General features: G+C 48.7%; 1 protein-coding gene across 2 annotated transcripts in view; it reads right to left on the minus strand.

Annotated features, from left to right (window-relative positions):
- Nucleotides 1-27,188, minus strand: part of CDON (cell adhesion associated, oncogene regulated) — a 55,891-nt gene that overhangs the window by 22,433 nt on the left and 6,270 nt on the right. The window contains exons 1-9 of one of the 2 annotated variants that reach the window (XM_017809832.1): nt 16,479-16,531; nt 14,462-14,586; nt 12,167-12,439; nt 10,304-10,450; nt 9,870-10,013; nt 8,749-9,033; nt 7,639-7,908; nt 6,416-6,754; nt 2,011-2,303 (exon numbers count right to left, since the gene is read on the minus strand). In XM_017809832.1, the coding sequence (XP_017665321.1) occupies nt 2,011-2,303; nt 6,416-6,754; nt 7,639-7,908; nt 8,749-9,033; nt 9,870-10,013; nt 10,304-10,450; nt 12,167-12,439; nt 14,462-14,531 (1,821 nt within the window). In that variant the 5' untranslated portion in view covers nt 14,532-14,586; nt 16,479-16,531. Of the gene's footprint in view, nt 1-2,010; nt 2,304-6,415; nt 6,755-7,638; nt 7,909-8,748; nt 9,034-9,869; nt 10,014-10,303; nt 10,451-12,166; nt 12,440-14,461; nt 14,587-16,478; nt 16,532-27,188 lie in introns of those variants that run through there. The other variant, XM_017809830.1, reaches the window with a different exon arrangement.

Here is a 27,188-nt window from a genome sequence, read left to right on the forward strand (position 1 = left end):
CCAGGTGCTTCTACCACAAACCACCACTCTTGCAACCACTTTCACAGCACTCCTGGGATGAACTCGACTGACTTTCCCTCTCCGTGCACACACACACACGTGGTTTTGACCTTCTTTGTTTTTCCATTTTCACTCGTGGTTAAAACTACAAGAGCCCAAATGGTTTCCAAGCCTTTGCTCAGCCTTCAGCTGGCAGCGTGTGCCACTAAAGGGCTGGACCCAACACACTGATGGGAGAGATGTTCCCTGAACTAGCCCAGCTTTCGCTGTACTTCAGCATTTTTAAGTACTTACTGCCTGAAATGGGCAACAAAGGTTATGCCTTTGTTACTCCTCAAGCCTGGAAAAATGTCAGCAGGGAAATGAAAGATTTCAGTTTATTAATGCATGTTTCCTTTTTTAAAAAACAAAAACCAAAACACTCTTTAAGTTAGCAGTGAAACCATCAGCTCCACTTAAGAAAGGAAAAGAGATTCAGGGTAGTCTCTTAATGCTTGACCTATCCAGGAAAACATTACCCCAAATCCCAAAGGAAAAGACAAAGATTCCACCAAAAATAAACTACTAAACAACATAAGACTTTAATAAAACATTGGAGGCAGATCTAAACGCTGTGGATTATCAAAGGTTATGCCAGAGGTCTTTGTTCAACTATTTTCTTCTGCAGCAGCCACTCCAAGTTTTTTATTCCCCCATCTTTTTTTTTTCCCCTCTATTAAAAGAGGGAAATCAATAAAATAATTTAATGACACAAAGAGAGCACCACCCTAAAAACCAGGGTAAACTCCCTGCTGAGAAACTCATGAGTGAGCACATTTAGTGTGGAAAGGACTGGTGTAAGTGAAGGGTGAGCATCAAAAAGGTCAAAAAAGCATCCAAAGCTTCCAGGGCTTACGTGAACCAACTGCCTTTGGATGAGAAATTATCATCAGCAGACTCTGGCACTAGGTTTTCAGGAACCAACAGGTCAAAAATCTAGGCATTCCCTCCAGGCTAAGACAAGAGCAGGATGTAGGGGATTAAAAAGCTTAGGAAAAATAAATCAAACAGCTTTGCCATGCAGAAAACTGTTTGCTTGGAAGAACAGATTTTGCTTGGAAGAAGTTTGCTTGGAAGAACCAGGCATTGCTTGGTTCTGATTTGAGAATCACAGAACCTCCTGAGTTGGAAGAGGCCCTCCAGGATCACCAAGTCCAGCTCCTGGTTCTGCGTAGGACAGCCCCAAGGATCCCACCACGTGATTTTAGGCAAAAGAGTTTGGTGTTGACACACCATTTTTAGGGACATGGTAGGTACCTGCCCAGCAAATTTTAATTCACCTTCGTATTTGGTAACTTTAGTTTAATCGAGTCCCTTTGGGATGCAGAACAGCAAACTCTGACATACTGGGGTAAAACCCAGCTTCCCTTCTGCTCTCACACACAGATTCAAGCTTGCTCACACAAATGCATTTTTAACACCACTGACATTGCACAGAGTATGCCCTGGAGCCCCGTTGCCCATAATGACACTGTAAAAAACATAAAAGCCTGGATAATCACACAATCAGCTATGTAGGAAAAGACCTCTGAGATCATTTAGTCCAACCCATGACTGAACACCACCTTGTCACCCAGCCCATGGCACTGATGCCACATCCAGTCTCTTCTTAAACACCTCCAGGAATGGTGACTCCACCCCCTCCCTGGGCAGCCCATTCCAATGGCTGATCACTCTCTCTGTAAAGAATTTCTTCCTGATGTCCAATCTAAACCTCCCCTGGCAGAGCTTGAGACCCAGCCCTCTTGCCCTACTGCTGGTTGCATAACTCTCACTTCAAACCAGACAGAACAGCGTATTTGTGACAACGTCAGCCATCCCTAAAATGAGCTGTGGGCACGCTGTGCTTCAACTAAATCCTGTGTTCTCTCTGGCCTGAGCCTCACGGCCTGGTCAACACCAGCACAGTTGGTTCCCTGAGGAACCCAACGCGCCGCGATCCACCCGTGCCAGGGGGACAGGAGACGGTACCTTGCGGTATTTGACGAAGTAGGCGTTGATGGGCAGCCCCCCGGCCCGGCCTGGCCGCCACACCAGGCTGTAGGTGTCCGGTTTTGGTGTCTGGGGGGGGCTCAGGATGATGGGGGCCTCGGGCGGGGCGGCCGCGCTCGGCGCTTTGTCCATCGCAGCCGCGTCCGGAGGCGCTTTGGTCGGAGGGGAGCTCGAAAACGCCGCCTCTGCACCGAAATCACCCCCGCTCTCATCGCTCTGGGCAAGCTCCAGAGGAGCTGTTTCTCCTGCTCTCGTGCCAGTTGCTGGAGGAACTGCAAAGGGAGGGTCTGGTTACATCCCCACGATGACGTACGTTCGCCCCGCGCCCACGGGACACTAAATCATTTCGGAGTGACATTTCCAAACAAGCCCTGCTGCAAAGCTCCAGGTCCAGAGGTACCCACACAGACCTGAGCCCGGTGCCAAGCTGCGGCCTCAGTGTTTTTCCAGGGCACAGCAGTGGGGTTTGGTTTGTTTTATTTGGTTTAGTGTTTTTTTCACAGTAGCAAAGAGAGAAAACCTGAAACTCGAGGTCTGCAGGCACAGTTTGACTGTATCTCCTCTAAATTCAGTTGTGGCAATGCATGTTAAAAGAAATAAATAAATATATATAGCTACACTTGTGACACAAATGGAGCAATTTTAAATTAATCGCCCTTGTACAAGGAACTTTTCATGGCCTGCACTGGCATGCACACAAGAGGACATTCTCCTACCTCAGTTTCTGAGGTTTTAGCTGTAATTTCGAGAAGCTTTGAAAGCTGCACGACTCAACTACTTCATTTGAAAATTTATGCTGAGAATAAACTCAGTTTACAGGCAGATCTAACATGCAATTTAATACCAACACATTTCTAGAAATCCTTCTCCAGCCTCCTCCATCCTATTTATGTTTCCTGGCATGAAAAGAAAAATATATATAATATTAGCTCGAAAGAGGCAAAAAAAAAAAGCCCTGTTCAGCCAATGCAGGGCTCGTCAGCATTCCAGGCAGGAAAGGGATGGCAGGTTGGACATCTGAGATTATCCAGGACAAGAAAACGTCAGTGCTTAAAGCAAGGAGTTTTGGGAAGCAGTGCAGCTCCTCAAGGTTGCACATGGCAGTGCTGGGACTGCCAGATGTTCGGAGCCCTGTCCGTCCTCTCAGATTTGTGTAGGTTTATGTTACGTGTTGGGGTCTGGAAGGGGAAGGGAATGAAGGGAACTTGGTTTACAAAACAAACAAATTCCTTGGTAATGTAAAGCCTAGGCAGTGTTAGCCTGGCTGACTCAGATTCCTCCAAACCTCCATTAAAATACCAGCAGCAAGTGTGGCTGCTATTTTTGGCCACTTTCTAAAAAGCTGGGGAGGAAAGTTCTCTTTTCAAATTGAAGACACGCTCTCAGCAAGCATTCCTTGTTTGTTTCTTCTCGCTTATTTAGCAACGCCACAAAATTCGGAGACAGGAAGAAGGGAACAATGCGGGGAGGATGTCCCCGAAGCCAGATGGTCCTAAAATGTCAGACACCCCCAGAACAACCCCCGAGTGAAAGGGGTATCTCCGCTGTCAGCGGAGCAGCGGGAAGGGCCCGAGATTGGAAACAAATGGGAGGAGGCGGAAGGCCCACGGCCCCGTGGTGGACCCTGAGGATGTGTGGGTGGGCACAGCTTGGTTTGACGCCTGCTGGCACTGGGGACACGGACTCTTGGAGTGGAGAATGAGTTGTGGTTTCAGCTGGTGACAGCAGACCCGCAGCCAGCGCCGTGTTTATTGCTGCGGGGGGGAGTCGTCAACAACCGCCGAGCTGTTCGTATTTTTGCTTCAGAAAACAACCCCTGGGTAACAATTCCCATTAAGCAATTCAGATCTAAGCTCTATTTGAGAAGTTTCTGGCATAATTGCTACCCACATAACCCAGCACATCAGCTTTCTCTCTGCTGCTGTGTCATTATGCAACTTTTTTTGGCTGTTGCTCTCAGTGCCATCCCTTTCCCTTCAGCCACGGAGACTTTTCTGCCTCAGCTTCCCAGCCCCACTGTGGAACACAACACCAGCAGCCCTGAGCTGGGTCAGACCAAAGGCTGCATGTCCCCAAAACCCTGCCTCCAACAGCAATCAGAGAAGGACTGAATGTCCCGAATTTGGGCATTAAAGGAATGTACTCATAAAATCTTAGAATGGTTTGAGTTGGAAGGGACCTTACAGCTCATTTTGTTCTACCCCCTGCCATGGGCAGGGACACCTCCCACTAGCCCAGGTTGCTCCAAGCCCTGTCCAACCTGGCCTTGGACACTTCCAGAGATGGAGCAGCCACAGCTTCTCTGGGCAACCTGTGCCAGGGCCTCAGCACCCTCACAGCCAAGAATTCCTTCCCAATATCCCATCTAACCCTGCCCTCTGGCAGTGGGAAGCCATTCCTCCTTGTCCTGTCCCTCCAGGCCCTTGCCCCAAGTCCCTCTCCAGCTCTCTTGGAGCCCCTTTATGCCCTGGAAGGGGCTCTCAGGTGTCCCCAAAGCCTCCTCTTCTCCAGGTGAACACCCCCAGCTCTCCCAGCCTGTCTCCAGAGCTGTGATTCACACTCTCCATAATACCCAGTACTTTGTAGGTTGTTGTTGTTTCTCCCCTTCAACTGCCTCATTTTGAGGGCAAAGAGCCCTCACCTTTCCAGCCTCCTCACAGGGGTGCACCCGGGGCAGATCCCAGCTCGTGCCCTGGCTGCACAGCAGCTCTGGGGTTTGTCTCTGCTGTGCAAACAGATCACATTCCCAGGCACTGCTTCCCTGCCTCTTGAACAGCCACAGGATCTGCCCCACTCTGCAAGTACCTCAGCACGGGCTGGGAAAGCCCCCTGAAAACCTGAATGCAGCACATCAGTGAGGTCACCCACACCTGGCAAGAGTTTCAAATCGCCTTAGGACTTCTCAGAGGTTCTAGAAGGCTTCTGTGGCAGCAACTTCAGCCTCTCACCCCTGAATCACCCACCTGCCTACACCAAACGCTCCTTCTTGTGTTTTACACTCACTCTCCTGCTACTCAAACCGCCTGGAGTGTATTTTTCTCCTTCATTTCCATTAGATGAAGTTATGTTGGAGAATTAACCTTGCATTCTTTCCCTAGCTCTGGGAAGCTACTGCCAAGCAGGCGAACCCCACAACTGTCTAAAAAAGACACAAAAGAAGGGAGGGCCGTGGGTACAGGATCCCGAGGCATCGTTTTACATTTTGGTGGTTTCTCACTCTGGTGGCAGCTGAAGTTGTCCTGCCCGCTGTAAGACCGTGCAATGAATCACGGCCTGGAACAGATCCAGCACAAGGAAAAAAAAAAAGAAAGATACATTTTTCAGCCAAATGAGCTCTCTTACTGTGTGCTGGGACAAGGCTGAGAGGAGCTTAAGCGGATCCTGCTACCGAAGAAATGCACTGGAATCCCAGCTGAAGTCATTCAGGTGCTTCGGAAGCGTTACCTGGCACGAATTCTTCATCAGACAGCTGAATGTCTGAGCGTGCCTTCGGCATGGCTGGGAGCTGCTCTAAAGCCCTAACAGCTCCCAGAAACTCCTCAGGGACTTCTATATCAAAACCAAATGCCTTAACCACCCTCTGCACCATAATCAGCAGCCAGTACAACATATTAGAAACCGATAAAAGTTAATAAACAAAGCATTAAAATTGAACTTACTGCCATAAAATTCCAAGGCAAAGCAGAGGGATTTTTCTCTTTGACACAGACTGAATTCTGGGATGATATTTAGTTTCGTGTTTCCACTCAGCAAGGTCCAACAATAACTGATTTATAAAACTACATGATGGGATCACTTTCTTGAGGTTTCTTCTTTCTTTTTTTCTCTAAGTGAACCTTTATGCAGCTTTTCAAGTTATTTACGGGAGTTTTAAACTCTAACCAAAGAACTTTAAATATGAGGCCACTTATTAAATCCCACCGACCCGAAATCTCCCTGGCATTCAGCTGAATTAACTAAGGCAAGGTGCTGAAAGAGCTAAGAAACTTAAGTCACTTCATGTAACTAAAAATCTGTATCTAAGTTCTTGTGAAGGAAACCTGGGGGGGCTTAAACCTTCTACTAATGTCACATAATATTCCAGTGTGAGGAAAGGAAATGGCTCTTTTCCATCCTGCCTTTAGTATAAGAACTGTCTTTTCCAGTAGTAATTTCAAACCATAAATAAAAAACCCCACCCTTGGATACGTTTTAGCACATGTAAGATGTCCATGCAACGCACACAGCACTTCTCCTTTGCTTAAAAGGGGGAGGGAGGAACTGGTCCATGGAGGCAACGGAGACTCCTCTGCTTCGTTTCCCCTGGATCCCACCCCACCCTCTTATTTTGAGGCATTTCTCACCTAAACCAGGGAGCCAATGGGATGGTTTGGGCTTGACTTACCGACTGTGAGGAAGGCTCTGGACACGGCAGAGCCGTGCTCGTTGACGGCTTCGCACCTGAGCTCGCCGGCGCGCTCCGGAGTCACGTTCCGCAGGCGCAGGGAGCTCCAGCCCACCTGGGACACGGAGAGGCAGGAGGGCTCCGGCCCTTCTGGAGGAGGCCTCTGCACTCTGGGATGCAGCACCTGGGCAGGGTGGCTGGTCACCAGGCCCCTGCTGTCGTACCAGAGGACAGTGGGCGCGGGGAGCCCGGTGGCGTTGCAGGACAGCGTCACATCCCCACCAGCCACCACGGTGACGCTCCCGGGGGAAGAGACTATGACAGGGACAGAGCCTGTGCCTGGGGGAAATGCAAACGATGAGCTTGACTAAGGAATATGACACTTAATGCCCAAGTCAGTCAGTACAATTAAAAAAGTCACACGTGGTTCTTTATAACCATTTTACACAGTTTTTTCTTCCCCAGGCTTCCCTTCCAGACTGGAGAGATCAGTTCAGACTGCTTAGAGGAGGCTGAGAGAAACTCAAACCACACTTCAGCTTCTCTAAATGATGAAGACTTGACTGTCAGTGAAGAAAACACTGCAGGCAAGACTGGCTTAGGCACTCCACACACAAGCAGGCCACAAAATCTCTGCTCAGCCAGGCTCTGCACAGCTCACACGGATCATTACTGGTACTGAGAAGGTTCAAAGCTTCAGCTACACATGACAGGGAGAGAACAGGGACAGCAATGGTCTTGCCAACATTGTTGTGCTAGCAAAAATCAAGTTCTCTGGGCATTATAAAGTATCTTAGACTGAAAAGTGATCTAGATGACTCCTGGTACCTGATCCTGCCAATCTGATAAAGGGGAAGTGTGCATCAACCCCCAGCCTGAGGATTGTTTTGCAAATTAGAGCATGGAACAGGCATAACTACTCATCAGCCAATACTGCTAAGAGTACTAGCTCATCCAGCACAACAGGACCCAGACTCTATTTGAGCACAAATCATGTCAAATTCAGTCATAAGCTGATTTAATTGCAACTGGTAATCTAGGTTTAAGTATCAAGTAACCACACAACCCCAAAAGTCTCTTAAAATCCAACTGAAAGCACCTTCTTTGCAAGATTAGTGGTCAGAAACCAATTAATACATAATCCAGAGGGAAAAAGTCAAACCAGAATAAAGCCTGAAGCACAAATGCTTAATGTGATTCCTTGAGGGCTGGAGTGCTCCTACCTGGCTGGACACGGAGCCTCCCTGTGGACTGCACAACCCCAATTCCATTGTCTGCCACGCACTGGTACAAGCCGGAGTCCCCCGGGGTGACCCCGCAGATCCAGAGGTGGTTTCCCGTCGGGAAGTGCCGCGGGGAGGGCCGGAGGGGAGCGGCGTTGTGGAGCCAGGTGAGGGCTGGAGCGGGGATGCCACGGACGTCGCACCAGAAATGCACAGTCGCCCCGGCGGCCACGGTTTCATCCTGGAGCCCCTTGGAGAGCGAGGCAGGTTCTGGAAAGGGAAGTGATTTTACATAAACCACCGTCTGCTGATCTTCGACCAAGCCCTGAAAAAACTGCTGTGAAACGTTCCACAGGCTCATCACGTCACCACACACTGCTGGTTCTGCACAGCCCAAGGCTGGTTTTCCCACACATGGGTTTATTTGAATGGTTTCTCCCTTCTGTCCCAAACAGCCACATGTTTGCATTAATTCTGTAAATAAAACCCCTGTATTTTCAAAATAATTTGCTAGCGACAACCCCAAAACGAAAGGCATGTTGTGTGTCAACACCCTGTTTTCTGACTAACTTCAACATACACATTTCCAAACCCAAACAAAACCAGTCAAGGATGCAGAAACCTCAAACACCAGGAATATCTGCTACAATGGAAAAGGAAAATGAGGAAGAAATTGCAGCCACACAAAAGAGGCCAAATATATGAATACGATTCTTTTGCTTTTGTTTATGTCCTCATCCAAACATCTCACCTCTCCTCACCAGCCTTTTGCTCATGTACAACCTCAAGAGAGGCACATCTGATCCCTGGCATACCACTGACACTGGCATTCTGCAGGAAAATAAATGGATCAGTTCCTCCCTCGGAGTTTGTTATCCTTCACTGTTTCATTACTTCAGACTGCACAGGATTTGAAGAGATAAATAATTACGGATTTTAACTTGGAAGAGATGATGGGACATGGTCATTATGAACAGATCTGTGTTCTTTATTTTAATATGCTTAAGACTGAGAAGGAATGTGATGCTGTTTGGGAGCAGATGCCAAAACCAGCACGTACATGAAGGAAATGTTCATTGCCTGGACATCCAAAACATCTTTTTTTCTTACCAAGTACAGTAAGTGAATAGTTAACGTATTTCACTGCTCCGGAGTCAGCTCCCACCACGCAGGAGTAGTTCCCAGCATCTGATGCCTCCAGCCTGTCCGTCACCAGGTGGGAGTGCAGCAGTTCCCACCGGCCTCGCCCCAGCGCGTCCCGGCCGTCCTTGACCCAGCGGACGGAGGGAGTCGCCCCACTGACCACACACTCCAGTGTCAGGGCACTGTGCTGGGGCACTGCCAGAGTCTGGGGGGCCAGAGGGTGAAGGATGTGGGAGCCACCTGAGGAAGGGCCTGGAAGAAAGGAGATGAATTGTAGAATAGAATCATAGAGTGGTTTGGGCTGGAAGGGACCTTAAAGCTCATCCTGCTCCAAGCCCTGGTCACAGGCAGGGACACCTTCCACCAGCCCAGGTTGCTCCAAGCCCCCTCCAACCTGGCCTTGGACACTTCTAGGGATGGGGCAGCCACAGCTTCTCTGGGCAACCAGTACCAGGGCCTCAGCACCCTCACTGGGAAGAATTTCTTTCTGATATTTAATCTAAACCACTGTCAGTGGGAAGCCATTCCCCCTTGTCCTGTCACTCCATGCTCCTGTAAAAAGTCCCTCTCCAGCTCTCTTGTGGGCTTCCTTCAGGTACTGGAAGGCCACAATTACATTACCCCTAAGCCTTCTCTTTTCCAGGCTGAGCAATCCCATTTCTCTCAGCCTTTCCTCACAGCAGAGGTGTTCCAGCCCTCTAATCTTGACACCAATCAAGCTTTTACACCTCCCATCCTGTTCCCCAGTCCTCCTCCATGCCTTTCAAACATGTGTCTGCACTTGGGACTAAGCACAATGCTGTAATGCTCTCTTCAAGAAGTCCTGCTCCAAAACAGGTTTGGGGACAGAAGTACACACAATATCCCCTTTCCAAGGGCTGAGTGCTGTGTCTTCCTGGGATTTGAGAAGCAGTTATGCTGCTCCTCCACAGAGAGGGGAAATAAGAACTGAATGTGCAAAGAATGCAGGACAGATTTTACATTACACAGTACTGGAGACACTGATATGCCCATGCCAAAAACCCCTAGGGATGTTATTTATTGAGTTTGAGGTGTGTGAATTCTGGGAAGCTGAACAGGATACTCACGTGTGACTGTGAGCTTACGTCCAGTGAGTTCTACTCTGAGATCACGAGTGACTGGGTTGTACACTGCACATTTGTAGGATCCTTTGTCTTCTAAAGATACATTCAAAATCTGCAGGTTTCCAGATGGAAGAATTAGGTAGTTGTCTAAACAAGTGGGGAAGGAAAAAAAGAAGATTATATTTAATGTAGTTTCAAGAAAAGGCTTCCTCTTTTTAGTTTTTCATTAACTTTTCAGCTATACTAATCTACCCTAAACATAGGATCACAAAGAGATCACCATTCCAAGAAGATTCATTTCCAAAGACAGCTTTAGATAAAGTCATGCACAGGAAGTTCTGCAAGTTTCCCGAGGACTTTTTCCTGTAGGTTCTAAGAAAAAAACTCCGGGCGAGCTTTTGTTGGACACTTACATTGCACAAAAAAAAAAATCTCACCTCTTGATTGTTCCAGCCATTTCCCCCGCACTTGGAAGCGAACCTGTGCTTTGGGGTGACTTTCTGGCACCTTGCACCCGATGAGAGCTGAGCCTCCTTCCTCTGCTGCAATGGCAGCTGTCACTGAGGCATCAAAGTCACCTAAACCTGGAGAGATTTGGGAAAAGGGTAAGAGCAGCCATGGCCTGGGAGAGAGGAAGGGCAGTAAGCTCAGTATTTGTGTTCAAAACACAGCTGGCTTCATCCTGATTGTCTTTGGTGCAGCATTTGGACATTCACATCAACAGGCATGGTCTATCCTGCAGCCCATAACAGCACAAACCCTCCTTACCCACCTCCTCACTACAAAAAGCACCAGCTTTTACACGGGAATAGTGAGAAAAAATAATTCCTATGTTCCCTCAACTGCTCCTGGAAAAGCAAGCAGAGACACTGGAAAGGCTGCAGGGCTCCCTCAGGGGCTCTGCAGGCACTACAGGAGACAATTCACACTGACAGCAGGAAGCCTGTCCCTAAAAACACAGAATTGTCTCTCTGTGATGATAATGAACACAGCAGTGAGTGCAGCAGTGCCTCCCTCTTGCTGTCACTAGCCTTGAGGCAAGGAGAGAGCCCCCAGCACCTTCCCTAGGACAGAGCCCTCAGCTCCCAGCACCTTCCCAGGAGAGCCCCCAGCTCCCAGCACCTTCCCTAGGAGAGAGCCCCCAGCTCCCAGCACCTTCCCTAGGAGAGAGCCCCCAGCTCCCAGCACCTTCCCTAGGAGAGAGCCCCCAGCTCCCAGCACCCTTCCCTAGGAGAGAGCCCCCAGCTCCCAGCACCTCCCCACATGCTGCCAAAACCTCCAAGGCAGGAGGGAAGTGTGGAAGCTGCTCTTCTACTCCCTTCATGTTCAAAGCATCTTCGAGGCTGTGAAGTTTTTCTATGTTAGCCACCCTTAGAGCTCTCTTGAGAGGGTCTGGCCATGGGTCAGTACTTTACCAAAACACTTACTTCTCTCACTTATAAGAGATTTTCCTCCCAGGGGCATTTTGGACATGCTCCATAGATGAGGTACCCTTCCAGAGAAATCACTCAAACCCTGCTTGACAAAGGCCTGATTCAGACAGCCCCGAGATCCCAAGCAGACAAATCATGCTCATGCAGGGATATTGTATTCCCATTCTCAGCATCACATCGTCCTTTCCATGTGGAAAACATTGCCCCTTCCTCTTCTGAAGTCCCTCAAGATCAAATAATTTACAGATCAAGCACCAAGGCAAAGGCTGATCAGAAGAACTGGTGAAACTGAGAGAAGGGAAACTGTCCCTCAATGGACAGAAGACTGTCCCCACCTGCAGAACATCTACGTTGGTTTGATCAAATCAAATGAAAAGGAAAAATCTGCCTCTCCCACTTATTTCCTAGGCAACAATTCTCACCCATTTCTCCTCAACACTCAAGCACACTTCTGCAACAGTGTGGCAGATCAGCTGCCCTTTCAACATCATATGTGAAGGGAAGTGTTTGGGAATCTTGTACTTTCAGGCCAATTCATGGAAATGAATGTTATTTTGCTGAATAATATTTGCGTTTGCTGAAAAAGGTTTTTGAGGTCCTTCAGCTCGAAATGAGGCAAAAATCCATCAGGTGTGGTTTGGTATGGCCGAGGCTTTAAAAGCCTCCAAGGGTGGGGATCCTCAAGCTCTCTGGGGAATCTGTTCCAGGGGCTGCATCACCCGACAGGTCCCAGATGATATAATTAAAAAAAAAAAAAAAAAAAAGGTTGGGTGTTTTCCTAAAAGTCAAAGAAGAACAAACCCCACGAGCCAGCTGAGGTCTACAGGGTTTGCAAGGAGCAAAGGGCACGAATGAGGATGCACTTACTGCCCATGGACACCGTGGCAGGCCGGCTCAGCACGGCGCCCACACCGCTGCTCGCCACGCACTGATAGCGGCCGCACGTCGCCGGGCTGAGGGAGGCGATTGTCAGAGATCCCGCCTGGATTTCCACTTCTCCGGCCCTGCTGTCCAGAGGCTCCCCATTAAACAGCCAAGACAGGTGAGCTGTGGAGGGCTCGGCAGAGCAGCGGAGCTGGACGGGCTCGCCGGACTTCTGGACGGCAGAGGAGGGCTCAGAAATGAAACGTGGAGTTAAATCTGAAAGGAAATACAAATACTGGGTTAGAGACCAGCATTTTGCACGGGCACAGGTGATAAGGTAAACTGGTATGAAAGACTGAGCATATAGAGGGTCTCTAAGCCCCAAGCTGCAAATGATACTCAAGCAGGTGTTGCCTTTTCCTTGGTAAGAGGAGCTCAGGAGAGATTCCTGCTCACTCTCAAACACCGGGAAAACTCCAAGATTTGAACCCCACAAAGGGGGTGACAGTAATTAAACAGAGTTAGGTGCAGCGTAGGGGATGACACATTCCCAAGGCAAAGGCAACGCGCTTGCCAGGGCCAGCAAAAACTGCAATCCCACTGGATTTATCCAGAGGGAAACAGCAGCCGTCACCTGAAGAGCCGGAGCAGGGAACACGCAGCTGCAGCTGATCTGTCCCATATGAAGCGGGCCCGGACGTGACTTGTAAAATGTTAGAAATGGCAGGAGCCTGCCAGGTATTTATACAGAACCGTCTCTGAGTCTGCAGAACTAATTAAAAATAGCAGGATAAAAAAAGCTGGACGAACAGCAAAGGCTCTTGCTAATTCCAAATACATGGACTTCATCAGGACAAGGATGATGAATTGGGCATCCATTATCTTTACTGAGCAAAGATGAACAGAAACAGGAAGAGCTGCTAATAAATAAAAGGTTCAATTCCACAGAACTTGGTTATGAGAATCCATTTATTTGCCAGAAGAAAATTCCTGCTTGTTGGAGGAGATTTTTTTTCCTATCCTGGCCAGTGAAACACTGGGAATTATTTCCATTTGTTTTCTATGAAATTCTCCACTGAAGATTTTTGCATGAAGGGAGCAAGCAAAAGGCAATTGGCACCACTAACACTTATTTGGTTAGTAATACAAATTAGGAGAAAAAACAAAATTAAAAATAGACACATCAGCTGGGAAAAAACAATTCCTAGTTTGTAAAGGAGCTAAGGAATTCCAGATAGTATGGGTCAAGATGATATTAAATGACATCCAAGTCAGAGACAGTTTTCTTGTAGGTGGGGCCCTGGGCTCATGCTTTTCTTCTCAAGTCAGTCCATCCCAGCTCTGGTTATGAGTTTCAGATGAGAAACTGCACATTTTTAACAGAACCATAAACTATCTGCATAAACATAAAATAAAACTGGAAATTAAAGTGTGGCTTCACTTAACAAAAAAAGATGAAATCCATAAAAATGGTATCCAAGCATTTCACAGGACTCCAGATGTCCATTTTTAGCTTTTAATTAGAAAACTGTTTTTCCTATTAGTTCAGTCTGAATTTCCAGGGATAAGAGGGAAGCACTGACCTTTCAGTTTGCTCGCTCCAATTGTATGAAATCACACTGCTACTTTCATCTTCGCCCCTGCCCTCACTTCTGACACCAACACTTTGTGCTCCGCGTAAAAGGCAAAATTGGTAGCAGTGACCCTGCAGCTGGAATTTATCTCCTATGGCTGCTTGAAAAATAAAATTTATCCCATTTGCTTATAACGACTGGCTATGAAGTGCTAAAAGTAGTAAAAGCTTCTTTTTCGTGTGGTTACGTTAAGACAAGCTGACTACACAGAGCAGATGTGTCAATTAAAACCATCCCTCCTCTTCTTTTTAACGCCAGAGCTGTTCCAACTGCAGCCACGCATCAGCCTCCACGTTTCAAAGAGCTGATTCCCCTCTCCCGCTGCAAATCCAAACCCCTCCCGACCCCTGGGAACACAGGATGCACTGCACGCAGCAGAATCGGCGTCCAGCTAAATCCACGGAGACCCCAAGGAACAAACCCACGTAACCCAGCGTCCTCCACGTTCTGGGGCTCGCTCTGAGCCAAGTTTTCACGAGCAAAGCCATCTATTCGGCGTGAGGCTGCCTTTCAGTGCTCCCCACGCTCCCTTAAAAGCAGATTATTGACAACGTCCACGAAAGGCGGCCACTTGGAAACGCGCTCCCAAGCGCCGCTTGGTCAGAAGTTTGGGCTCAACCCCGAAACCTCCCAGCCGGTCCCCCTGGATGGGGTGAGGCCTCACCTGGGCTGGTGGCAGCGACGAGGCCGGCGAGGAGCAGCAGTGCCTGGAAGCGCCCGGGGGCTGGATGCATAGCGCCAGATTATCCAAGTTGAAAGCCCAAGGCTCCGGACTAGGCACGGAAACAGCTACAAAACAAACAAACAGATGTCTACTGTGAGTTTCAGGAGCCCCTCTTTTAACTCTCTCACAACAAAGTGTTTAAAAAAAAAAAAAAAAGGAAAGAAAAAAAAAGGCACAACCAGGAAACAGCCAATATTCTTTGCAATATAGGAACCATCTGTAAAAGTGAGTTAGAGCTGAACTTCACTGTGGTTCCAAGTACTATTCTTAATGTAAGAGTTCTTCCACAGCTGGGGCATGAGGCATCCCCATAGAACCGCTGCCCTGATGAATTAAGACTCCTTTCCACCCAGAGGAGCTGGAGTCCAAAGTAAACAGCTTATCTGTTGGAGATAATATTGTTTGCAAACAATAATCGTTTGACCATCTATCACCAGGCCCCGCTTGTTTTACAAGTTTTTATGAATCTACTGCTGTGATGCCGCTGCCACTCACAATTGCTCAAAATCTGCTTCCCAAGACCTGTCATCTGCTGGCTCTTTACAGGCAAACTGTGCCACTGAAGAAAACACCAATACCAGTCTTGTTCTCGTTTATATTCCCAAACCAGTGATGCTCCCTTCTATTATACAACTTTCACCATCAAAAAATATAAACTGCGTCATTAAGCCAGCAAAATACAAATAAATCGTAAATATGATCCCAGAGGTCTTTTCCAGCCTAAGTGATTCTATGATAAATGGTTAAATGAGCAAAATACAAACTAAATCATGGAATCAGCAACCAAACTTGCCCCGAGGTGAGTCTCAGGAATGGTGTTTGTGACACTCCCGGTCTCTATCAAACGCTCGTTTCCCCAAGAAAACCATAAATCTGCAGCTGTCGTTCACTTAAATGTCCTATTGGCCTTGCATAACATTATGATAAATAAGATCTGAGCTCATTTAGCACAGTTACTTCATTTATCAGCCTGGCCATACAATTCTGCCGCTGATAACACTCAACATATACTTTAAACATCTCATCTATCAGCCGTGTACATAAACACGTATCCAACACACACAATAACTGGGAGCTTTCCTGGAGCACAGAAACAAGTGCAGCAACACACATGCCTGAGAGGAATAAGCCCCAGTTTATTGAGTGTTCGTGGAGCCACTTGCTTTCTAAGAAGCCGGACGCAGATATAAACAGCAAAATTATTCCTGTGGTTCATTTTAAAATAACAGTATTTTGTCATCGGAGCATCGCTGTAAAATACATATGCAAACTGAGCATCAGGAAAAGCCTCCAGTTGTAATAGCATCACTCTGGATTTCATGGGGCTATTTGCTCTCTGCCACCTCTGCCTGCAAACTGCACTCTGGGTCCCACTGACAGCTTGAGAGGGCGGGAAGAAACGCTGCCGAGTTCTGCTCCCGTTTCTGGGCAGTTTTATCTGATCCAGCAAATTTATTTCAGCTGTTGGGAAGACCCGGCAATCCTGCGGCCCAGGCTGGTTCCCAAGGCGAGCCGGGGCTGTTTTGGGAAGCCGCAGATGGCAGAGGAGCCCAGCTGTGCCGAAGGGGTTGGTTTATTTGAGTTCTCCCTCGGTTCAAGGGCAGGAGCGCCGCTCCACCAGCGCGCGCGGAGGACAAAGTAAACACCCAGAGAACTTGTTAACATCAAACACTTTGCTGAAGAGGGCTGGGGGCAATGTTGCTTTTTGCCAAATCTTCCCTGCACTATTTATTTATCAAAAGCAATGAAACGTATATTCTGGGTCAACTTTAACCCCAGCACATGGAGCTACTGGGTTATTTTGCAGCTGTCTTTTTAAACAAGGCCAGCTCATTATCTTTAACTAAACTTTATCTTTGGAGATCTACTTTATCCAGGCTCTGATTTCCCTCTGTTTATCTTTCTCCTTACATGTTCCTTACTGCCAGTGTCAACAGCTACTCCTCTTTTGACCTACCAGTTTGGCTTTCGCAGGCTTGCGGAGTGGCAAGATCAACTGCAAAGCAGTGAGTACACACAGCGAGCCACAAAGACCAAAGTTCTTTGACTGGAGGGGGAAAAATATTGGCTTTAACTGGGCTAGGATTGTTCAGCATCAACACTGGGGCATCTGAATGAAGTTTCTCCAACATCTGTTTCTGAAGGGACGGCAGAAACATCTTCCTCGCTGGTAAATATGGGAACACTGGGGGGAGATGAGACCCAGCAATGCAGCCCATCCCAGAAATACTTCTTTCTTTTTTTTCTGCAGATGGTGACACTCCAGAAGCCCCTTGCTAAGCACAGAGAAGAGGGCAAGACCACAGCTCGTAGTTTTGGGGTCTTTAGAAATCCTGTGGAGAAACTTTGCCTCTTTCATATTACATTTTCTATCCTTAGGGATAGAAAAACATGACTCTTCCCCTTTGCCATCATTTCAATAAACCTGAGCTCCCATTTTGACAGCAAGTACCAGCCACTGGGGTCCCACTAGGATCAGAAAAAGGAGCACCTTGGTTAGATGTGGCTCCATTTAAGTGTCCCAGACTCCAAGATGAGCTCAACCCAGAACAACTCTCTCCACTGTTCATTGTTCCTGACTTGGGAGGATGAATCTCCATCACTTGTGGATCGGAGTCAAAGTTATACTGAAGCAAGAGGTGTCACTGCCTGAGCATTTTAAACTAAAACAGTAATAAGAGGATATGAATAATATTCAAGGTTGAATAGAGATGGACATGGGTTTAGTGGATCAAGGAGAATGTACTTTTCACTTGCACTGGCCATTCCTCCAGCCCATCAGAAAGGCACAGCACGGCAAAGGCCGCACTTCTCCTACTTCCACCCAGATATCTCCACCTAAAGTCATCCTCCAGTTATCTTCAACCAGCACTTGACCTCCTTGTCAGCTCTAAAGTAGCTTGTTGCTCATGGATCACGGGAAACAAGGAAGATAACAGACTTGTGTCAGGGGGAGGGGCCATCCCGACCATTCCTTTGGATGCCTGCCCCTGGGAAGCACACTGCACACGCAGGGGCACCCAGAAACCTGGGGCTGGTACTTCTGGAGGTAATTAGCAAGATGAAGCACTTCCGCAGATGACATAATTCTGGCTGTGCACCTCATTTGTCACAGACCCTTTACAAAAGGGACCCCTCAGCCCAGAGTCGTGGGGACAGGCTGTCTGGCAGGTCCCAGTTTCAGCCCCACGACCTTCGGAATGCCGGACACAGGGAGGAAAATAAACCATCAGCACTGAGTCCAAACAGAGGGGAAGGGACAGTTTAACTTTCCATTTAGGAGCACCGGCGGTTTCCCGGCACAGGAGCAGGGCTGTCCCCACTGCCAGAAGGGCACATCAGCCCTGGCACGCTCAGGATGCTGCAGGGCACATCATCACCTGGCTGTCGAGGCCTGAGGACCTCACCAGGATGGATACGGGCCATCCCGGACCAGGGACCAGCCCATGGGCTTACTGAAGTGTTCTACTCAGCCAAGATGGCAAGACACAGGCACCAGACCATCCAGGGTCTCAGCAGCCCCGGCAGTGACCCTCTCCTCTCTTCCCAAAGCTTCACATTCGTCCCTGTTTCTCCAGAAACCAGTGGTCTTCAATGTAGGGCTCCACAGGTCTGGTCCTGTCACTATAACTTAACCCTCACCTCCAAATTAACTCACTCCTACTGCTGCTTGCCCCCAAAAAAGGGTTTCACTCTCTAAAAGATGACAAAATGCTGTTTTCCATGCATTCCCATGGTGCTAAGCTCCAGAGGCCCCTGTGTCCTTCCAAACACAGCCGAGATCCTGCCCTGCTGATTTACTGGGCCCTGAACTTCTCCTCTCCACCCTTGCAGCTGAGGGCAGAGTCACTTCAAAAAGAGCATTATCTCATCCCCATTTTGGTTGAGCTCCCTGAATCACCTTCCTGCCATCTCAGACCAGCTGGCACGACAACACCGGGACCTCCCTTCCCAACAGCCACCACTCCACCTCAATCTGTTACTGCACTCCCACTCCATCAGCCCCCTCCAACACGCTTCCAACCTTCAGCGAGCCATTACAGCACGCTGGAGCTAAATGAGGAAGGGTTTCTGCACTACCTCAACACACCAGGTCCCATAAACGCTGGAGTAAAGCAGAAAGAGGAGGAGGAGGAGGAGGAAGGAAACAGGCACCTCGGGAACAGAGGGAGTTATTCAAGTTGCCCACTCCACCTCCAGGAGATGACTGGGCCTTTGCTGAGCAGCCCAAGGAAAAAGTGACTGAGTGCTGCTGCCTCAAGGGCGGCACTGCCCCGCCAGCTGCATCGTGACAGCCATCTGCGAGTGAAGGATTTGGATACCAAAGGTTTCCCATTTTTCCTAAACAGCAGTAACTCAAAATTGATTAATCCCACCTCACTTTATCATATTATATGTGATTTAACACCCAAAGCACAGCAAGTTGTTTTTTTCCCCTAGGTCACTTATTAGTTACCAAGAAAAATGCCTTTTTAACTTGCCACCAGTACAAGAAAAGTCGCAGGTTTTCAAACCACCTAAATTTAGAGCAAACGAATTCCCCCAAAATTAACTAAAACACTCTGGCTTTAGCAGGAGCAAGCCCGAGTTAGATCATTAAATCTCACACCAAGACACCTTAAAAAAAAAAAAAAAAAGGAAAAAAAGGAGGTATTGAAGCCTGTGGCATTCCAAGAGAAAGCAATCAGACATTCCTGCCGCTCGGCTCCTCAGTGATCTCCAGAGCCTTTGATCACTGACTGTCTTCATGCTGTCCTCCTGGGGTCTGGCAAAATGAGTGTAACAGCTGGCACATAGACTTCATTAGCTTTCTGGGCTGGGAGGAGCGGGTTACAGCCCGGGAGCAACCGGCAGCCTGCCCGGCGGCCTCATGAACAACCTCCCAGGTTTATTCCCGGAGTCTTCCAGTGGCTGGGAGAACCTCGAGGTATTCCCGAGCTGTTTGACAGCGGCGCGCTCGCCACACGCCGCAGACCTGCTCCGTGTGGCTCCCACAGCCACGCTGCCATCCAGGATGGGGCGGGGGGATTTCTGATGCCAACCCGCGGGTCTGAGATTGCCAAAAGGACACGGAGCCGGCCGAAGCCCCCGTTTTTATGAATGCTTAATGACCACTCAATCATTAACATCAACCTTTAAAAAGCAAATGCAGCACCTACAGTGTTCATTACCCTCCCCCTCCCCCCCTTTTCAGGGTCTCAATCGAGTCAGTCAAGCGTGCAAACCGATCCTGTCGCCAGCAAAAGCATTTCCTTTCACTGTGGTCAGCCAAAAGCAGGGGAAGAAAATGGAAGTGACTTGGAGTTATGGCACCAAAAAGGCCAGACAAGCAAGGAAATAATCAACTCCACATGAGCCACTTCGAGCCCATCACAATGAAAAGGGCCTACGACTAACCCCAGGAAAGGTCAGCGGGACTATGGGGGTCAGAAGCTGAAAAAGGCAATAGCGAGCAGCTGCCAGCTGCAATAAGAATCAATGTGTTCCTAATTACGCTTCGAAGAGAGGGCTGGAGCACCGGGAAACGCCAGGGCTGTAATCACAGCTCGGGCAAGGAAAAATTCAGGCACTCCCGTTTTACTCTTCTCCACCTCTGGAGCTGCAGCCTGCGCGTTGCTAAATCACAGGAAGCCGAGCGCTGGAGATAAGGAGCCAGGCGGTTACAGGAGGGTTGGGGAGTCTGCAAAAAAAACCACCGTAATTAGGCATTTGTGTTGGAATTATGGCATCACCAAAGAGAGGATTTCATGGGTGTAAGTAATAAAATTACGTTCTTCAAAGGGATTCTGCGGGCGCTTTTAGGAAACGCGCTGAACTCTGCCGAGCAGTCCTGCAGGCCTGGGAGTTTCTCCATCCCCAAAAAACAATCTCAAAGGGAAAACCCTACAAAAACCAGCTTGCTGACAGTGACCCCATAAACCAAGTGTGAGAGACACGAATGGGCCAAATGCCCTCTGAGGCGTTCACAGAAACACCCCGACTGGGGAGGCAGTTAAAAATTACAAGAAAAAGCACCCTTTGATGTTCTGTTCATATTTATTTATTACACTTTAAACAAATGAAAGTGCACCTTCCAGATCCTTATCAGAAGGATAAGGATCTCCTGAATAAAGGGAGAAAAATTACAGTTGCTCAACCTTTGCAACCCTCAGCTTGGATTTCATTAATGCCTCCACTTTTTTTGCCTAGACCCATGCCTGGCACCCAAATCCATCGGTGCTAAGTCACATCCAAGTGTTTCCTATGTGGATTTTCCCACTTAATGATTCAATTGGTATTTTTACTCCTTTTAATGCAACATTTATTTTTATAAGCAGCCTTGCATGGAGTTTTTTTCTTGCTCCAGATGATTTAAACCCCCCATGAATCAGGGATGAATCCCAAGAGCAATTTTGGGGGCTAAAATCCTTTATCAATTGTGCAGCACTAATAGCACTCTAATTTTCATAGAATGGCTTGGGTTGGAAGGGACCTTAAAGGCCTAAAAGTTGCTATTTTTGTCAAAATATAGAACGAGTGTTTGCTCGGGTGGCAGGAAAAACAAACAGCACTGAGCAAACCAGACAGTGACTGAGTCCCAGCAAGGACAGGGGACTCCCAAGCCCTGATGGCCTTCCTTAATAATCAGGCAGATGTGTTTCCTACACACCCTAAATAATGTCAGTAATTTACTCAACCTATTACAGGTAAGGTCCAGTGGCACAGCACAGAGGTGACACAAGAAGAGGTTAAGTAAAAAATAGCAGTATTAGCTCAAAGCATGGCCAAGAGGCTGCATGCCTCAAAGATGGAGCAGCAGATCTTTTTCACTGGATTTTTCTATTTTGCTTTCAGGCCTGGAAAGTCTCACGGTTGGTATCAGCTGTTGGACTCGGATCAAAGTTTAGCTTTCCATTAATCCTTTGAGTTATATGTGAGGCTGATAGAGAATTTTTTTTTTTTTAAAGAAGACAGTTAAGATTACTCAGATCCTTAATTTGCACTCCAATATTTCAAAAACACCTTGACTTTAGAACCTCGGTCTTGGCGTACATATGGTCTTGATAGAAGAACGCATGCTTTGGCATGGACTGGAGAAATGGATTTGGGGGAGCCTGGGGAGGGAAATTTAACAGTTTGTGTACTGTGCCTCGGCACACACAGCCAAAAACACTCCAAAAAACACAAAAGTCACGGGTCTGCTCCCGACACATCCCTGCTCTGAGGGGGGAGACCTGGGGTTCCCATCCAGCAAGACAGACATCAGGAGAAAAATAAATAAATCACCACAGAAGCCACACTTTCTTCCCCACAAACAGGCATAACAATTAGGTTAATTTTATTATTAACTTCAGCAAAAGAGCTGAGACAGTCCCCCTGCTGCCACGCTAATGAAGTGGGAATGGTTCCTGCCTCCTCTGGCCTCGGGGGAAGCAAGAGAACAGAGCATTAGCCTGATATACAGTTCTGCTGGGCTGCAATTATGCTTAAATGCCTAAATCAGGGCTTTCAGCCCCCAAGGGAGCTGAGGGTATCATTAGTTTAACAGTTCCATCACAGTAACTGTAGGCCAAACACATACAAAGTTCTCACCCTTTGCTCTTTGAGGCCCCCCAGACCTCCCCCTTCTCCTTATCTCCTGCCCAGGCAGTGCTTCGCCTCTTACTCCCGTTTTCTTCCCCGCATTCAGCTCCACACCTGTGCAGACTGCGCTGCACATAAATACCTACAGACACCTGTGACAGCCCTGCTCCCCTTCAGCCGTGTCTCCAAGGGTCCCTCTGCCAACACCCCCTCCCTGCTCCTTCCCCAGGGCTGGCCCGAGCCTCGGAGCGAGGCGCCTGCTTTGCTTTTCCAGCTCTGATTTTTACCGAGAACGAGATTTCGTAACCAGTTTTTCAGCCAATTTAAAGAGAGGCCGCTGCCGAGGAGGGCAGCAACACCTTCCTTCAGGACCTGGCTTGCATTCTCCAATCTGCACCGAGGATCCCGCGGCCAGCGAGTGAGTCAGAGCTGCTGGCAGATCCAGCTGAAAACTCAGCCAGAGAAAAAATGAGATTCGGTTTTCACCTGGATGAGGGAGCAGTTTCAGCTCCCCTCGCAGTCCTGGAGCACCGGCCCAAAGGAGGGGCTGGGAAAGGACATCCAAGAATGGGAACTTTGCACTTGAACAGCGTGAGGCCTCAGATCAACTCGTGAAGCACCACCCCAGTATGTTTAATAAACCCTGGACTGCAAGAATGTGCGTAAAAATGAAGAAAAATATACAAAACCCAACTCCAAGTGAGCCATGCCCATTTTCTCAAGGGAGCAGGGGAACTCGCTGGCCTAATTACCCGAGCTACAGGTGCACACACCACAGCAAGCTGCACTATTGCCCCAGAGGGTGTCTTTTCCCCTCCAAAAAGCCTGCATTTTGCATGTCGAGGACAATCACCCATGATTATATCTTCATGGGTCCTATAACCAGAATTAAGCATGAATTAAAAAAAAAAAAAGTAGAAAAGACTAGAACCACAGGCTTGTTCTGGTCATCAAAAAAAAGACCTGTCAGACTCAGACAAAGGCCCTTGTGTCCACACAGGCTGCCTAAAGGTCCACTTCCCGCAGCACTCTCATGCCTGGGAAGTTTTGCTGCGGGAGAAGGTTGATGAAAAGAATTGGAACCACGGCTGAGCTCTGCTAGAGGACAGCGGGCTCATTCCTGAGGCGATTCCAGATGAACGCTGACACCTCGTCCTTTGGTAGCCTCCAGCAAGCAACAGCTCTAAAAAACGCAGACAAATGGGTTCTTTTAGCTGCCTTAGCCCGAGTCCAACTCGGGCTGTTGTAACTTGCAGGGATCCATGCTATCCGTGAGCCCTTAAAGGGAAGCACAACCATTAAATCCACACCTGCAGCCAGAATTTATAGCAACCTCATCTACTGCTGTCTTACATCATAGGCAATTAGGAGCCTGTGAACTCATGGCTGCAGGATATGGGAGGCGCGCTGGAACCGGAGAGCCAAGCCTGTGTTACAGTCGTTAGTCACCTCCAGAATTCACGGTGCCTGCAGACGGCTGGAATCGTGCACAAAACGGAGCAACAGACCCATTTTGACTCTGTTTGCTAAACAAAAGTGCTGCCCTCCACTCCAGATCGCTGCTTCCCCTCCTGTTACATCCACATGCTATCCCAGGCAATGCCAACACTCCCTGCTGCTGGACCCAGGCTCCAGGCAGAACAATGCTTATTAAAATCAAACTGGTTAACCAGGGGCAGCTGAGGGAGAGAGCAGGAAAGACCCCGGTCTTTCCTCCCCCGACTGAAACAAGCCTGTGCACAAACCATCCTCCAGCCTTACAGTAACTCAGTTTTACTGCTCTTCTCCCCTCCCTTCCCCCACACTTGAAAGACCAAACCTGGTTTCAAAACTGAAGTCCAAACTCTCCGGCAAACACACACTTCTGCGCTTCTTCACCTCGAGGGAAGGAATCCTGACACGACTGACAATATTCCTTAGCAAAACAAGCCCCTTCGCCTCGGGCCCAGATAAAAGCAGCAGCTAGGCAGAAAAATAAATGAGAAAATCGCGTTGGTCAGGCCAGGTTTGCTACAACAAATCGACCAGGCTCCCAGGCGAGGAGAGGGGCAGTGGAACATGGGGGGGAAGGAGAGGGAGGCTTTGGGTTGGACTTGCTCAGCGGTGTTGCGCAACTGAGCACTGGCCGTAGCTTCCCGCCTCCTTCCTCGTGCCAGCGGAGCCGGAGGAGAGCCTCAATCCAGAGGAGGGAGGCAGCAGTGACCACGAAGCTGTGGCCCAAGGGTCCCTCTTTCTCCAGCCCTGCTGCCTCACGCATTGCAGCCGAGCTCTGAGCCGCTGCTGCAGTGCCAGCTCAGCCCTGCCAGCAGCAGGGACCCCTGCCCGGGGCAGCACCGGCACACGGCGGCAGGTCATGAGTCAGAGCCCAAACCTCCTCCCGAGGATGGGGGCCACGGCAGCTGTTCCCAGCAGAACCAGTTCGAACACGAGCAACTGATAGGAAAGGAGTTAAGTTTCGTCACGGGGACCAGAGAGAAATTTCCGCCAGGTTCACCTGACTGTGCCCTGTTCTCACTCGCACAGACACATCCTGCTTTGCCGAACAGGATTTCTGTTCGGATGTCCAACGGCAGACCGGCAATTCCGTGAGACACCTTCCCAAAGGAAGATGGGAAACCGCTGCTGCGGCTTTGCCACGCAGGAAGAAGGTTCCAGACTCCTCATAGCACGTCAACTCCCCCACAAGACTTTAATGCCGAGCTCAGCAGCATGGAGGCCCTGCAAAGATAACCGGCTGCCGGGATTGATTCCATCCCACGTTAGCATCCATCAGATAGCAAGAAAAACAAGATTAAGCAGCACCACAGCATTACTCTTCATTTAAACTTGGCAAAGAAAGCAAATGTTTCTTTGTTGTTGGCTTCTCTCTGTGTGTTTTGTAAAGCAGTCCCAGGCTCAGCCAGGGAAAGGTGCCTGGACTGTTTAATGTTGAGGGATTAGAAGGGACAACACTTGTACACTCGCCAGAGCCCAGAAAGGCAGCGAGTGCTTGGGCTGAGCAGGCAAGCATCTGCCTCCTGCAATATATACATTGCCCCAGTGAAAATAAACAGCTTCACACCTTTGGCTCGGAGAAGGACTTCAGCTTCTCCTGTGTCCTCAACCTGCAGCCTCTCCGCTCAAGGAACGGTCAGAAGGGTGAAGGTTACTCCCAGTTCCCTTACTCCAAGCAGTTTAAGGCTGGAAGCTTTCTGTCTCCTGTTGCACTGGGTTGAGTCTGTGCTACTGTGCATTCATTCTGGTGTGGCTTCCTTGTGTTTTGCTGTGCCCAGAGCTGTTTCAGACAAACTCTGAACACACACACACACACACACTTTCCATGTGTGCCAGTTACTTACAAGCCATGAGAAATGCACTAATTAGGAAAAATGCTAACTTGGAAATGGACCGTTTTTAAAGCGCTCAGCCCCAAAGCCAATAATTTAGAAAAGCATGCCCCAGTTTACCAGTGCACTGGAGATGAGAGGGCTGAAGAGACTCCAGCCACACCTCTGCAGTACCCACCATCTGCAGTCTGTTCCTAACTCCTCTCTGGCCCATCCCAACACACACAGCAATTTGGAAGTGCAATCTGCACCCCAAAAACATGCCTCAGTCTGAATAGCTGCATTTAAAATTATATCATTAAGCTTGAAATTTCAACATATTTAGAGAGTTTTGATAATAACATTTTTGATTACATCCGTTGCCAGCTTCCTTCTACACCCTGACAAAGATTTAAAGTATACATTCCTATTTCATTCTGCAACAGAGATTAGTGGCAGGAACAGAAAACATCTTCTGTTCCAAAAAACCCTCGGGGTTTTCCTCCTTCCCTTGCATTTTATTAGAGGAGTCTCAAATCTCCATCAAGCTGTGATACGCTGTCACTGCAAAGTATTTAAGGCAACAAGCAACTGAGTGTTACACTGGAACACACCTTCGGAAAAGGCTCCTGAGAAACAAAGAAATTTCCCGGAGGGATCACAAACGTGAACAGTTCCTCGGCAGTAACAGCCCTCAGCAAGCTTTATGAAAATCCGAGCCTACGCTCCAGCACATGCACACAGAGCCCTAATTCGGGAACTTTTGTGAACTCTTATCGTGGGGAAGGGGGGAACAAAGGAAAACCACATGCTATTGTTTAGTTTGACTCCGCAATACATTTAATCTACATGGAGTTGGAACATTACGCAGCAAAACTCCTCAGCTCCCAGAAATTACATACAGCCAACAGCAGCAAAGCCCATTCTCCAAAGGGAAAATGCCATTTTAAAGATGTTGCCTTTGCCCCACGCAGCACAGAAATTCTCCAAAATCCAGCTGAAAGCTTCCACTAGTGCTTCCAATCCCATAGGCCAAGTGTATGGGATCAAGGCAAGGCTACCAGCGCTCATGACACAAGGAAAGCCAAAGCTGGGGACTTTCACCAACCTGATTTTGAGCTATTGGAGCTTTTCCCAGTAGGGCTGTGACAGCCTTGGGGGGCCCCAAGAAGAGGGAGGACCTCCCCAGGCATCTCACACCCTCACAGCCTGTTTGAACCTCTCAACAGGACCAGCCCTTGATGCGTTCCAAGATGTTAAAGCAAGACGACACAGCCTATGAGCTGCCAAAGAGTTATTCCAGCATATCCATGGGGACGGTAACCGATTTCGCTACGTGAATTCCATTGCTCGTAGCTGTGCAACTCCCTTCCCGGCCTTGCACCCTACTGGATGTGGGCTAACAAGGACTGTCACTGGGAGGCCTTTGGTGCACAGCTCCAGGACATTCCCGAGCAGCTCCAGGGGCTGTGGCTCTGCCAGTGAGGTACCAGCCTGGCAGATCCACCCTGGCACAACTGAAGAACCATCTTCCTAAACATCATATTCCTGTTTGAAGCCATCCACTGCCATCCCCCTGTGCCCAGTGAGTTCACTCCCCCAACCCCAATATTCCCGTTCCCATACACACAACTTTTCCCAGACAAAGAGCCCGCTGCCTCATGTTGGGGCACAGCCACTGCTGCCGAGGGACTGGAGCCCTGCGAGCTCGCCCTGGGCAGGTGCCAGCATCAACACCTCCACCTACAGTGAGGAAAACGTGCAGACAGGTGACAACACAGCCCCAGCAGCCCACAGGC

The sequence above is a fragment of the Lepidothrix coronata genome, unplaced genomic scaffold (assembly GCF_001604755.1).
Source record: "Lepidothrix coronata isolate B3197 unplaced genomic scaffold, Lepidothrix_coronata-1.0 Scaffold27, whole genome shotgun sequence".
NCBI classification, from domain to species: Eukaryota; Metazoa; Chordata; class Aves; order Passeriformes; family Pipridae; genus Lepidothrix; species Lepidothrix coronata.